This window comes from Rhinolophus sinicus, linkage group LG05 (assembly GCF_036562045.2).
Source record: "Rhinolophus sinicus isolate RSC01 linkage group LG05, ASM3656204v1, whole genome shotgun sequence".
NCBI classification, from domain to species: Eukaryota; Metazoa; Chordata; class Mammalia; order Chiroptera; family Rhinolophidae; genus Rhinolophus; species Rhinolophus sinicus.
In genome coordinates this window covers 77,178,652-77,192,610 of record NC_133755.1, presented here as the reverse complement: position 1 = coordinate 77,192,610, position 13,959 = coordinate 77,178,652, and the positions used below count along the sequence as shown (strand labels likewise).

Here is a 13,959-nt window from a genome sequence, read left to right as displayed (position 1 = left end):
CAGGGGCCAAGGCAGCACACAGCACACACACGTCACAAACATGCCGTAAGACACTGCAAAACAAGTCAGGGGACGCTCCCGGCTAAGCAGCAGCCAGTGACGCCCACTGAGCCTGCTCTCCAAGGAGCCAGGCACCTCCGAAGTTCACCAGGGCACCGTGTCACCGCACTCACTGACTCAGTGGTGCTCTGGTCCCAGGCCCTCTGAGGGCCTGGCTTCAAGGCAGGGGAGGTGGGGACAATCTGACAGCCCAGCTTAACGAAACCGAATGCAATACCTAATTTCTAGAGTAAGGAAAGTCTAAAATGCCTTACGAATGTGTCGCTTCCATACCAAAATACCTGCTGAAATCCTATAGCTGCTCCCAAACCCAGTGAAAATCCCCAAACCTATGTAGTCAGACATTTTGGTGATGTCGCACAGAACAGCTCCACCTCCCGGGCTTTCAGGCGGGCACTGCACTGGAATTGGCCACAGAACTTGGGTGAACCCTGGCTCTGCTCCAGCAGCCAAGTAGCTTAATGTCCTGACCTCTCTGGGCCGTGACTTTGTCACCTGTGCAATGGCTGGCAGGACCTGCTGCATGAGGATGATGTGAGGTTTGTGTGAGCATGGTGCACTGAGTCCAGAGCGCTTGGGGACGTGTGTGGTCAGTAAATAGTTACTATAGGATGACTGTTTCGGCCACATGACAGGTTCTCGTCTCTGTCACTGTAACATTCACAATCTGTCGGCCTGCTTCTTAATACACTTGAAGAACAGAGGGACAAGCACTTCACACTCCTAACTATACTTGGGAGTGACAGTGGCCGCTTCTGCCCAAAAGATGGCATGTTTTCGCCCACCCCAGCCAGACAGCCTCGCCATCCAGGTGGGAGAACACGGTGCCCCTGGGCGGCACTGTCAGCCACAAAGTCAGGAAGGCACCTCTCCAGGGCTGTCCCTGCCCCCTCACCTGAAGCCAGGTGGGGACGAGGAGTAGACGACTGATGGGGGAACCCTGACGGACATGTTGGGCCTCAGTGTTCCCATCTAACACTGGTGACCGGAGGCCTGTTTGAGTGACACCAGGGGCTCTCTATCCTCCCTGGCCCTGGCTCATCTCCACACAAACGGAGACACTGGGCCCAGTGGTCTAGAGATCTCTGTAGCTGTGACTCACTGCATGATTTCCTGTGCACATACAAGCATGGTAGGGTCTTGGTTTCCTTGTCACAGAACAGGGTCCCTTGGGGGGCTCAGGTGTGGGCCCAGCAGGTGCCCAGGACCTCCATGGCAAGGTCCCTTGGAGCCGTGTGCTGGCCCTGTCCCCAGCTGCTGTCCCTCTGCACCCCTCTCCCAGGCCGACTGAAGGACTGATGTAGGTTGCCTGCCCAGCTGTGGGTACTAATAAGGGCCAAGCTGCCCAGATGGCCACTAGCAATGGTTCAGCCGACGGGTGGTATCAGCGCCATTGTCCTACTCAGATCTTAAGGGAGTAAGGGCTTGCCTCACTCCTGGACAATGACAGTGTGAGCAAAGAAAGGAGGGCAGACAGCACCCTAAAACTTCTGAGGTGCTGACTGGCGGGGTGCGGGGGGTACTTGTGGCAGTTGGCAGATCGTAACTACCAGAGGCAGTGTCCTGGGTTCTCTGTCAGAGTGGAGGGACTCTGCTGGGCCATCTCTGCCAGCCTCACAGAAGCCAGCCCATGACAAGCTGTCACCTGCCCTGAGCGCTGCAGGTGACAATGGCCTTGGAGCTTGCAACCGTCTGTGGGTTTCTCAGCTCGGTCATTGAAACCACCCTTACTGAGCATCTCTGCCAACGGGCACAGGGCTTGGTGCCAGAAATTTTAAGTGCCCCAAAATGCTTCCCACTGTGTTGTCACACCTCTGTCCACCAGACGACTGCGATCCAGCATGACAAGTGACCAGGAGGGAAGGGACGCACACTTGGGCAGCACTGATGGGCAAGGTTGTGCTTCGGCTGAGTCATAATGGCCGAGCAGTATTTTTCCAGGCAGAGCAGCGGGAGGAAAGGCACTGTACACGAGAGCACGCAGTGTGCCAGGGCAGGGAGGCATGACGAAAGGGCATGCTCACATCCTGAGTCACGCGGGGTCATGGGGGGCAGGCCTGAGTGGCCAGAGGTGGGGCTGCAAGTGCTGGCTGAGGTCACCGTGCAAGGCTTCGGGCGGCAGGACCTGACCCTGCGTCTGGGAGGGGGATGGCACAGCCAGGTGGCAGGGTCCCCTGAAAGGGCTGAGCTCAGTGTGGCTGAGGGAAGGTGAGAGGCCTGGGGGGATGAGGAGGGAGTGCCAGCACCCCCGTAATAGCTTGTGTCAGGCTCAGAGCTGCACGAATCTTGTGCCGAGGAGCCATTGAGGGGACTTCTGGCTGCTTTGATGGCAGGACCGTAGGCAAGTTGGGGGTCCTCAGAGGCCTGCCAACCACCCGGCACCCTGCACAGCCTCTCACCTGCTCGCCTTTGGTGTGGCTGGGGGAGGCGTAGGCCTCGGGATAGAGCTGTCGCTCCAGGGGACAGTCAAGCGGCTCCAGGTGGTGCTGGCTGAAGGTGTCCGTGCGGAGGTGTTTGCGGGCGTCCGTGCTCAGCCGGCAGCTGTCTTGGTCACCTGGCATCCCCGGGCAGGGACAAAGCTGTCAGGGGACCCTCCACCCACCTGGGCCAGAATGGGGAGCAGACTCAGCTGCACAGGGATGAAAGGACCCATTGCGACCTCGGGCCTCAGGGCTGTGGCCAGCTCAGTTAAGCTGCACGCTGCTGGCCCCTGAGCCTAGGAAGTCCTGGGCCGAAGGGGGGCTTCTGCACCCCAACCTGCCCTCTGCGCCCCACACTCACTGTCGTCCATCTTCCTCTTGCCGTCGCTGCTGGGCTGGGCAATCCCTAGCAGCCCATTGATGGAGTAGGTGGAGCCCAGAGAATCGGACTGGGGTGACTCCGGGGGTGTCACGGCTGAGCTTGGGACTGCAGGGTGTGAGAGGGACAGGGTCAGGATGTGGGGGAGCCCCTGCCCCTGAGAGCCCCTACTGCTGGTGGGAGGGACTCTGCAGTCAAGGCTGCATGACATGCTTTCACCCTGAATATCTCAGTGTCTGGTCCCTGGGAGCCTAGCAGGCTCCTACCCCATGGAAGGGCTCGGTGCACCCATGGTGTGTATGAGACCCCATGTAGGACCCGGTGTGGGCACCTGCAGGCCCCATGGCACTCACTCAGAGTGTGCCCTGGGCTCAGGGACTTGGTGGCCACGCAGCTGTCCATGGGGAGGTTGAACGGTTGCTGCACTTTGGTCCGGATGATTCTGTGAGGAAGGGAAGAAAGGCCGGTGGAGACATGAGGAAGAAGCAGGATCGCTGGCTGCCCCACCCCACATCCAATGCCTTTTTGAAACCCCACTTGGGTGTCTCAAGGGCACCTGACACTCAAAGCCCCACGTTCCCCTCACACCTGATCCATCCTGGGGTTCCCATCTCATGGTGGTGCCATCGGTCAGTCAGGGCAGAAATGCCTCCTTGTGCCACTGTCAAACCACCGTTGGGTGCTGTGATCTGACCCCGCTTCCTGGCCGCCAGCACCCCTGTGCACCACCACCCACCGTCCAGGCCATCCACCACCCACCCCATCCATGATTGACCTTTCTGTTCTCTTCTCCCTATAGCAGCCAGACTGGACTCTTTGAAAGGCAAGTCAGTCTCCTGCTTAAAACTACCATGGGATTCTCGTCGCTCAAGGGTCAGAGGCAAGGACATGTAACCTGCACCCTGACCCCACTGTGTCCCCTGCACAGACAGATCCCACCCGGCGGCCTTCACTGGCTGTTCCATGCCAGCCAGCCTCCTGCTCCCCTCCTCTCTGTCACTGGCTGTCTTTCAGCTTCTTGTATAAGAGCCATAGGGCCTTTGCGTGTGCTGTCTGAGAGCTCTTTTCACTCCCTTCTCAGCTAGTTAACTCTTATTCGTTGTTTCTTACTCAGGCACCTTCCCCCAACAAGTCACCCTGTGGTGGCTTGCATATCTTCGTGTTCCTGTCCTGAGCAGGACTAGAGCTGCAGTTTTGCAACTGTGTGTGTGGGTACTTGATTAGTGTGTGTCTTCCCAGGTGACTGTGAGCTCTGTCAGGCCAAGGATTGTGTGTCCCCAGGGCCTAGCATAGTACAATGAATTGTGTACGTATGAATGAGTGAGTGTGAGCAAATGATTGAGTAAGGTGGTGACTGAATAACTAAATGGCCAAACATATGAGTGAATGCCTGAATGAGGGCCAGGTTGTGGCCTAAGAAAGGATCAATTGAAGAAGAGGGCTTTTTCACTGAATAAAGAGACTGTGGAGTGTAAAGAGGGGAAGTTCAGAGAGCACAGCCAGGCATATAACACCTGCCCTGTGCCCGGGGCTCCTGGCACGAGGCCCCTTCCCAGCTCTGCCCCGTAAGCCACAGCCTTCCCCCGGTGTCTGTCATGACCCTCAGGCCCCTGGCTGCTGTCTGCATCTCACCTGTTGATGGAGCTGACACTGGGCACAGTGTCATTGTCACAGACACCCTCAGCCAGGAGCCGGTCTCGGATCTCCCAGGCAAACATGGTGGGGTTCTGCCGCTTGTAGTCGCCAATCTTCTCCACCACCTTGGGGGTGGCCACCTTGGGCTTGGAGCCGCCAATCACCCCAGGACGGATGCTGCCAGTCTCGTAGTACCTACTCCATTAGAAACCAAAGATTACCCAGGAGGCAGGAGGGTCTCCGGACACGGACTAGCCCTCAGCCCTCATCCCCTGAGGCTTCTGGGAGTAGGACGTCACCCAGGGCTGGCTTCGGACACTTGCTGTCCAGTGGCTGTGTCTCCTACATGGACAGGTTGTGCTGCTGCCCAGCCAGACCTCACCCCTGGACGCTTGCTTCCCCCTTTCCCTCCCCTCCGACCAGCCTCCTGTGTCTGAGGCTACCATATGTGGCAGAAGAGTCCCCTCTGAGAGAGGAAAAGTTCATGTTGATGCTCTGTGAATGCCACCTCACCAAGGCCATTTCCTCTGTCTCGCTTCTCTTGGCTACAGTGTGACTCACTCTGTCCTTGACGGTCCTGCTTTTAGCCCTCACCAGGAGGCCAGCTGGGGTGGCTGGGCCCCCTGCCCTGTCTGCCGGGTCACGTTTGCTCCCTGTCCCCCAGCCCACGCTTTGTAGCAGGTTACATGGCTCAGGTTGAGGCCACTCCTCACGGACTCTGGAATCCCAGCCGCGTCTGGATTTCTGGCCACATCCAGCTCCTTAGGCTGAGCCTTGTCTCCCTCCCAAACACCTGCTTTGGCTATCCATGGCCACGCCAGGATACCCTCCCCTCCTTGGTCTGGAAACTCTGGTTTCCTCTACAAGAAATAACCTCTGCTCTTGACACTGTTGCCACCATCCAAAGCTCAGCTCGTCTCTGGGACACGTGGGCCAGCCCGGGTCCCCTCTGCTGACCCCAGCAAGAGCCACACTCTTCCCTAAGTCCTTCAGTCAGGAAGCCAGAGCTCCCAGGTTCAGTGACAGCTCAAGCCCATTCGCCCCTCTGAACCAGAGCACCCCTGGATCCTATTGTGGGTTGGGGAAGGGAGGCAGGTACCCTCAATTGACTGGGGTCCCAGCACTTTGCCTCAGGGTCCCTTCTGATGGGAGAGGCTGCATCAGCCTCAGTCTGGGTGGACTTTGCTGTTCCTGGTCCCCCGAATCTCTGCTCAGTGATTCTCAACTCTGTATAAAACCTGGGACCCACCCCCCAAGGTTTTGCTTTGAGGGTGTGGTCAGGGGCCTAAACCTTGACTTTTTATTTAATTAAAGCTAGAGGTGATGCTAACATGCAGGGAAGGCTATGAGATACTGCTCTGGGTTAGTGTCCATGATGAGTGTCACCTGTCATCTCATTAAGCTCCCAGCATCCAGGCCTGTGGCAGGTTGGGGTGGGGGTGGGGGCTGCGTTCCATCAGGCCACCCGGTGGCTCTGTGGAAGGTGCTCTGGGGGTTACAGTCTGAGAAGCAGGAACTCAGATGCCCCTTGTGCAGTGGTTCGACTTGGGAGCCAGTCATGATCGTGTGTCCCCTGCCTAGTGGCTCCATCTCCCTTGGTCTCCGCAGAGGGCAGGGACTTTAGGGATGAATCTCCTGCTTTGGGAGCAGAGAAGCCTCTGGAAAGTGAGGCACAAGGTGAGCAGACAAGGGGGTAGGGAGAAACGAAAGGGTGGAAAGGAGGTCAGGGGCACACTGAAAGCAGCGGCCGAGTTCCAGAGGCACCCCATACCCTCTCTGGTCCCAGGTCACGGGAGGGAGGTGGCTGTGTGGTGATGGAATGTGGTCATGGAACCTGCAGGAGGTGGAATGTGGTGAATTTCGTGCTTACCTGCCCAGTATCTTGCTGACACAGCCATGGCTGACACGGAGCTGGCGGGAGATGTCACAGGGCCGCACACCCTGGTGGGCCAGGTCCACGATGCGCTGACGCACCACTTCGGGCAGGGGTCTGCCATTCACGAAAGCGCCTCCCAGCTGGTTCAGCCCCCCATGGCCTGAGAAGATAGCACCATTGTCAGGCTGGCGGGCCACCCACCCACCTACTCAAACACACGTCTCAGCAGGCCAGCATGTGAAGGCCTGCGGGTACTGGGCAGAGCATGGCGGGGTAACCTCTGCCCCTGCCTCATGGGTTTATCAAAGTGGGGGCCAGACCACCAACAGCCTATTAACACACCACATGACCGCTGCTGGGGTAGGGGATGCACAGGGGTGTGGACCCACAGAGGGGACAAAGCCCAGACTCAGGAACCACAAAAGAGTTTCAAAAGAAGTTCACACTGAGACTGAGAGTAAGAGGTAACTCAGTGAAGGGAGAGGGACAAAAGCGTCCTGGGCAGGGGAGCCCCAGGCTGAGGCTGGCAGGGACTGAGATCGCCATTCTGATGAGGACACCGGGGCTCAGAGCGTTTTAGCGGCTCGACCCAGAGGACCCATGTGACTCAGCATGTGTATATTGCAGCCAGGCCCAGCCAGGACCTATGGTTTCCACTGGCCCTACTGCCTGATGTGGGCTCTGCTCAGAAGCCACTGGCACCATGGTCTGGGCATCAGGACATCTGTTCTCAGCAGGCCAGGATGTGGTGACTGGCTGCGATGGTGGGGCCCTGGGGGTGGCAGTCGGGGGAGCAGGCAGGCGGGAGTAAGGGAGAGCCAGGCCTTCTGCATGAGCCCATTAATGACTGTCAATGGCCTCTGCTGGGCACACCGTGCCCATTAACGCCCACTGACTTAGCTCATTCAGAACTGCATGCAGCGTCTCCTCAGGGCCCAAGCTGTCTTCAGCACAACAGTCAATTTCCCTTAAAAAAAAAAAAAAAAGCCAAAAGCCTGTGGCCTGGGCACTAAGTCAGAAGGAAAAGCCCTTCGGGCAAACATAGCAGGAGGGACACAATGACCCGCTTCCTGGGGAGCTTGGGCACAGTTTCCACCTTCCTGTTCTAGGCAGCTTGTCCCCATCTGGAGGGCCGTCAGTGCCACCAGATGGCTGAGAAGTGGCCCGTGCCCTGAGAGCATCCCGCTGTCTCCTCACTGAACAAAGCTGGTCCCTGAACAGTGGTTGTAGCCATTTGACCCTCATTCCATCCATTGCCTTTTGGCTCTTTGGGGTGCACACACTGAACACAAGGGGGCGCCAGACAGCTACCCAAACCCAGACAGGTCCCAGGTGTCCAGCTCTGTTCCCATTTCCCAGAGCGGAGGCCCCAGGACCTCCAGCCGTGCTTAGGTGTTTGTGCTAGGATTTTTGTGTCAGGGAGCGAGGCTCCCACAGGTGGGGTTCTTCATCCCTAGATAGGCAACAGGTTTAAAAACCCAAACACTTTTGGGTGGCATGAAATGGGTCTTTTGCCTTTAAAATCATCTCCCCTGTTTCTCCATTGACGCTGTAAAGGCCAATTTCTTCTATCTTCTCGAAGGGCTGGCCAGGACCCTTAGAACCCAGCCCCTGGACCCCCCGCAAATGTTGTTAACTGGGTCGGCTGGCGTGGGTGTGAAGGGGAAGACGTGTTCGCACCACTGAATTCCGAATTCTCGGTGCTTTGCTTTATTTTACCAGCTTTGTAGTGACTTGTGCGACTGTGCAGAGAACGGGGCCAGATTCCTGCACTGACACAATCTGTTTTAATTTTGTCATTTGGGAAAGCAGGGTTTTTTTCAGCCTTAGTGTTTTCATCCATTGAATACAGCTAAACAGACTCTCTGGCCATCTGCTAGCCCATAACAGCTGCTATAGGAAGATGGAGGTGAGACTGGACAGTGTGTGCTTATCTGAAAATCTGGTATAAACAGAAAAGTTTTCTAATTCAAATAGTCACATGGTTGCCTGTTACAGCCCAAGCTTGGCCCTACGACTGGGACAGTGGCCCCCAGACTTTAGGGTCTTTGATAAAAAAAAATAAAAAAAAAGGCTGCTGAGCACAGTGAGCTTCTGAATCGGCGGGTCTGGGACGGGACCTAGGACCTATGTCTGAGATGGTCCCAGGTGGGGACGCGCCACTGGTCTGAGGCCACGGATGGTGAAGAAAATCTAAGAGAACAAGCAACCACTTGTGTACCTCCCACCCCAGGCTCACCTTCTTCCAGAACAATAGTTCTTATTGTTTGCATATTACAATTCTCATTCCTTTTTATCTCAACATAATGTACTCAGTGCTCACCCGGAATCAGGCACAAAGCCCTGAGGGTGCCAGAAACCAGGCCCATGAGGGAGTTACAATCCTTGGTGGAGGGATGTAATTCAATAGTTGGGGGGTCTTCTGCCAATATGGTCGCCAGAGGTAAGTCCAGAGGCTCGGGCACCCATAGTGGCAGGATGACCAGGGGGTGAGCAGTGGAGACATCTGGTCAGGAAGGAAGCCCACGCACAGGGTCTTGGCGCTCTTGAGACATGGAAGATTTGCTGCGGCTGGGGACGGGCAGGAAGGAGAGCCTGAGCCAGCCTCTGGCTGCAGATGGAGATGGCCCCTCTGTCTTGAGTCCCTGTCATGGAAGGACGTCTGTCCCTCCTGTGTCCTGTGTACGGGAGTGGACTCCTTTGGGTGAGTCACACCAGATGCCCAGAGGTGGGTGCCACCTTCCTTCCTGCCATCGTGAGGGCTGCCCACCCATCGTACTGACCACCTTTCCACGCAGCTGTGGATGGCAGGGCTTTGAGGCCGGAAGCGAGACATGAGTGGGAGCCCCTGGTTGGGCCGGGGGACGGTGGGGACCAGGACGAGGGCCTCAGCAAAGGCCCTCTGCATGGTCTGGAGGGTCGTGGGCGTGAGGAGGACACGATGTCTGGCCAGGTCCACACTGTGGAGGTCCTCAAACAGGTGCTGCTAACTTCCCGGGACTGTGAGGACTCACACGCCCTACGGTGAGGACATGTGGGCCTCTGCAAAGCTCTCGGTGCAGCCTGCTGTCCAGACATGTACACGTAGCAAAAGTGACTATTTGGGGACATCTTAGGACTTTCTTTGATAATTTCTTCACCCCTTACAGGCCTCGAGGTGTACAGACGATGGAAGGGGAGAGTCTCATTGCCCAAAATCCTTGCTACGGTCACTGACACCCAAGCCCTGAGGATGTGGTTATGGTTTTCCTGTGCCCTACAGTCCTTTGCACAAGTCTGTCATAGCACTGGTGGCAATGAGTGGCCTTATCTGTTTACATTCCTGTGTGTGTTCTCCTGTGTACCCAGCACCTGTCACAAACTGTAGGTAATGCTTCAGTGAATAACACACGTGACAGACGAACACTTCACACATGTAAGGGCACTGCAGTCCTGGTGAGGGGGTCCTCACACAGGAACCCCAAGTCCTAGACTCAGTTCTTTTCCTCTTGTCCCTGCTGTCTGGCTTCTCACGAATCTGTCCTAAAGTGACAATGGTCCCAGGTGTTGTTCTGTGAAAATTTCCATGTGACTACCTGGGGATTTTTGCTTTAGCCCCAGAGTGTTGTGACGACAACCTGAGTCCTGACAGGACGAGGGTGGGAGTTGGGGTGTCCTTTAAGTCATGCAGTGCCTTTGGCCCTGTGCAAATGCGTGGCGGGCACAATGCCACCTGTCTCTGGCATCTCTGCCTGTGGCCTTGTGTCCCCAGCACATTCACTTGTAGGCTGTGATCTCCCTATGTGACCTCCCAGCTGTCCCCCATGGCATAAACCTAGTGTTCCAACCTCTTCCACCTTCCAGCCAGGTCTGCGCCCCGGGCACTCCCGTATCCGTGAGGCTGTGGGTCACCTGGCACACAGGCCCTCAGACGAGGACAAAGGGGCAGCACACTGAGAGCAGCACCCACGTCTGGCTTCAGCCCCGACTGGCTGACTGTGCTTGTCCTTATCCTCTGAAGGGAACTGGAGAGGAAATGGCAGCCCTTTCTCATTGCCCCCTCATCCCCTGTCTGTTCTGGAACCGTTCTCCATCAGCTGTCCCCCACTCCTGTCACATCACTCACCTCTCCCTTTCTAGGTCCTTCCCCTGGATTTGCAAACACAGTGAACCCCACCTGTGCTGCCGTCCGGCCCATATGCACAACACACACACACATACCCCTGCCCTGACTAGTTTCCAACCAGACTTCTCAACAAGTCTTCCTACTTGCTGGTCCTACTTCCTTCATATCCTCCTTGCTATGTGGTAGTCAGCTCGCTGTGTGCCTCAGGCTGAGCATGTGCTCAGACGCTTGGTGACACGGAGGCACTTGTTCCTCCCTCTCAAAGGGCTTTCCATGACAATGTGTCTTCTCGTTCCTTACACCTTCAGTCTTGCTGTGGATTCCTTCTAACAGTTTCTCTGCTCCCCTGTGTCCCTTACATCCATTTCCGCGGACTCCTCTTAAATCTTGGTGCTGTGGACACTCCACACAGCTGTCCTTGGTGATCCTGGCCACTTTTACGTTCCACTTCCCATCAGAAACCTCCTCTTTGCTAACAAACAGGCACCACCTCTAGTGCTGTGTGTGTCTCCTCCACCTAGAATCTTGTCCCCCCGTCTTATCTAGTTACCTCCTAACCACCCAGTATAGTTCAGCACAGTCACTTCCTGCAGGTGGCTCTGTGTCACCCCACAGAGCAGGTTAGGGCTTCCATCCAGATGTTCTCACAGCTCCCGTGGCCTTTTCTTGCATGGCACCACTCACATTTCAGTTTCACATTTATTTGCATGGCTATACGTACAAGCAGTGACTCTCTTCACTCATCAGGCTGAAAGCTCCACAAGGACAGGACCATGTCTGTTAAATTATATTAATTATATTAGGTGTTCAATTTGTATATGCCACACGAATTAACTAACTGCCTTTAGCTTCTTCCCCGCCCGATATGGAACACTCACCAAAGCGTGACGTTTTCACCTCCTAAACATTTACCTAAGCAGCACTGTCCAGCCACTCCAGCATGTACACACCCATGTGCTCGTTTCTCCACTCGACACTTGTCTATGGAGTTTCTGTTCCTGGCCAAGCACTTTACTCGAACTGATGACATGGAATTGATCCTGCCTCATGGAGCGATCAGTCCACACACAAGTAAAAGCCATTGTCATTCGAACAGGGGCTAAGGACAGCAGGGTGTGGTATTAAGGAATGTGGGTGAGGATGAGAGATGGAATTAGTTCCAGGTGACCAAAGAAAATCTAAGTGACGTACACTCTGGGATGCAGGTGAATGGGGGCTGACCAGTCCCCTGCACCCAGCCTTGCATGTACCCCTAAAACCCAAACCGGACCATGTCACTTCCATGTGTAAGAAACCTTTCGGGACATGGACCATCACCTTATGGTGAAGCCCAAGCTAGCAAATCTGGAGGAAGGTGCCCGCGGCAGCTGGCCCAGCTGGCCTCATGTCCCACCTGTCTGAGCCTTCAATCTGATGGGGCAGCGTCTGACTCTTCCCCATGTCCTGGTTCGTGCTTTCCTCTGACCAGAAGTCGATTTGATCGATTTATACTCATAGCTGAATTAGTTTCAAGAAGTTGCCTCCTATAGGAAGGCCTCCCTGCCTTTCCTGACTGTTGTCTCCGGTACTTTATTTTAACCACGCCAGGGCACATCTCTCCCATTACATGTAGCAGAACGTAAGTGTGTATTTATTCTGTGTGCCCCTGAGGGGTGAGGGGCTGCTCTATCGTGGAACCCTAATATCTAGTGCAATGCACAGTAGGTGCCCAGCAAATGCTGGTTAAGTTAACTACTGAAGGGAAGGAAGTCTGTCCAAAACAAGTTCAGTGGAGCCCACACATTCTTTGCCCTGAGCAGGACTCTTAGACAAGGGCTGTTTAAAGAGGGGTGCAGATGTCACTGGCAGGAGCAGAGGCTTGCCCTCCTGCAAGGGCTCGGGAACACTGATGAGGCTGTCCTCTTGGGTCTTCCCTCAGGCTCCAACATCAACATTACATGTGTCAGGCTCAGGCCCTGTGAGGAGCCATATAGGCTATGAGGCTGCGAGGACCCACCTCAGCTCCCAGCGGGCTACCCTCTGAGTCCTGGCCAATCAGAGAGTCTCCTGGGATCCTGGGAGCAACAGGATAAGAAGTCTTCTTGGATCAGTCTGAGGGTGGAAGGCAAGCGCCACCGGTCTTCTATCCTGAATAGTGAGAGTGCTGATGGGGGGAGGTGCACAGAGGTGGACAATGCACCTTCCTCTAGGTGGCTTATAGCTGGGAAGCAGCAATGTTGGACAAAAAAGAAGAGGAAAGAGGGGAAAGGGGGAGGGAACAAGGCTACTGTCAGTATGCAGTCCCCGCCCTGTGAGTCAGCGTTTAGAATGCACACCTGCGTGCTCACTCTGGAGCCAGGTTGGATTCTCCTAACAGTCCTTGCAGGGGGCACACTAGGCCTACTTCACAGGTGACACACTGGTAACCTGCAGCGACTGTCTCTTCAAGCCTCCACCATGCGAGCTACTTTCCAAACAAAGCCCACTTCAAAATCTTCACCAGGGTTCATTTTGCTGGGGCCTAATTTTCCCTTTTTCTGATTTCTTTAGTGAGAGAACGGACCTATTTCTGTTACAGTTGCCCCTCTTCCATGTTGGTTTATCCCCAGTCTCCCCGCCTTTGCCCCTGGTTTATCCTCTGTCCTGTCTCTTACAGTTGCCTTGCTCTCTTTGATTTCCACCCCTGCTGATCTCCCTCCTCCGCCATGCTCATAGCCTCCCAGCCCCTTCCCTTCCCAGTCCCTGCCCAGCCACACATAGCAACCCTCCCACCACGTCTCCCACCCTTCACCCCACGGAGATTTTCCTTCCCTCTGCCATCAGCTGGCCTGTCCCGCTCCCAGCACCATCTTTATTGCCTGCATGACTGCTCAGGTTCCTCTCCCCTCAAAGGCATTCACAGCTCGCTGTTATTCTTGTATTAGCATTGAACCCATTAAAGCTAATTTGTTTGCCCTAATCTCCATTTATTTTTCCCTAGTTGATATTAGATTTCCGTTTCTATTGAGACAGCATGATTTTCTCTTTGTCTTCCTAATGGTCTGCCCCCCTCTCTCTTCCTCTATTAATCTGGTTGGCTTCCCTGGTTTCCAGGCCTTTCTCCACCTCCCCCAGCCCTTAGATTAACCCTGTCACCTCTCTCCCAGGATGCCTACGCCCAGTGGATTTCGGGGGATAGAGCTGCTGCAAATATCAATAGGCCTATGAGCCCCTTAAGCAAAGTGTCCCTGAGGAGAGGCCCTGCCTTGTCTGGACAACTCAGGGGGTCACCAAGGCCAAGGGTCCCATGGCAAGGTTCCCTTTGGGGCAGTCTCAAAGATTTCTGGAGACCTCTGCAAGCTTTCTCAGATCCTATAAATTATACCAGTAGGCCAAGCCCAGGATGGGCCACTTTCTCCTCTGTCCCCATTTCCCAAACTGAACACATTCCCTCCCCCCTTCCTGAAGAGGTGATATGGCTTTGTGGCTGGCTAACCCTCATCCTGCACTGTCCCCTGCATGCACC

The 13,959-nt window shown here is 55.4% G+C and overlaps 1 protein-coding gene across 8 annotated transcripts in view; it reads right to left on the bottom strand.

Annotated features, from left to right (window-relative positions):
- PAX8 (paired box 8) overlaps positions 1–13,959 on the bottom strand; it is a 47,285-nt gene that overhangs the window by 17,190 nt on the left and 16,136 nt on the right. For 4 of the 8 annotated variants that reach the window (XM_074332584.1, XM_074332583.1, XM_019716530.2 and 1 more), the window contains 5 exons: positions 6,365–6,530; positions 4,492–4,692; positions 3,213–3,301; positions 2,842–2,967; positions 2,460–2,614 (listed from right to left, as the gene is read on the bottom strand). In XM_074332584.1, the coding sequence (XP_074188685.1) occupies positions 2,460–2,614; positions 2,842–2,967; positions 3,213–3,301; positions 4,492–4,692; positions 6,365–6,530 (737 nt within the window). The remainder of the gene's footprint in view (positions 1–2,459; positions 2,615–2,841; positions 2,968–3,212; positions 3,302–4,491; positions 4,693–6,364; positions 6,531–13,959) is intronic. The other 4 variants (XM_074332585.1, XM_019716533.2, XM_019716532.2 and 1 more) reach the window with 1 other exon arrangement.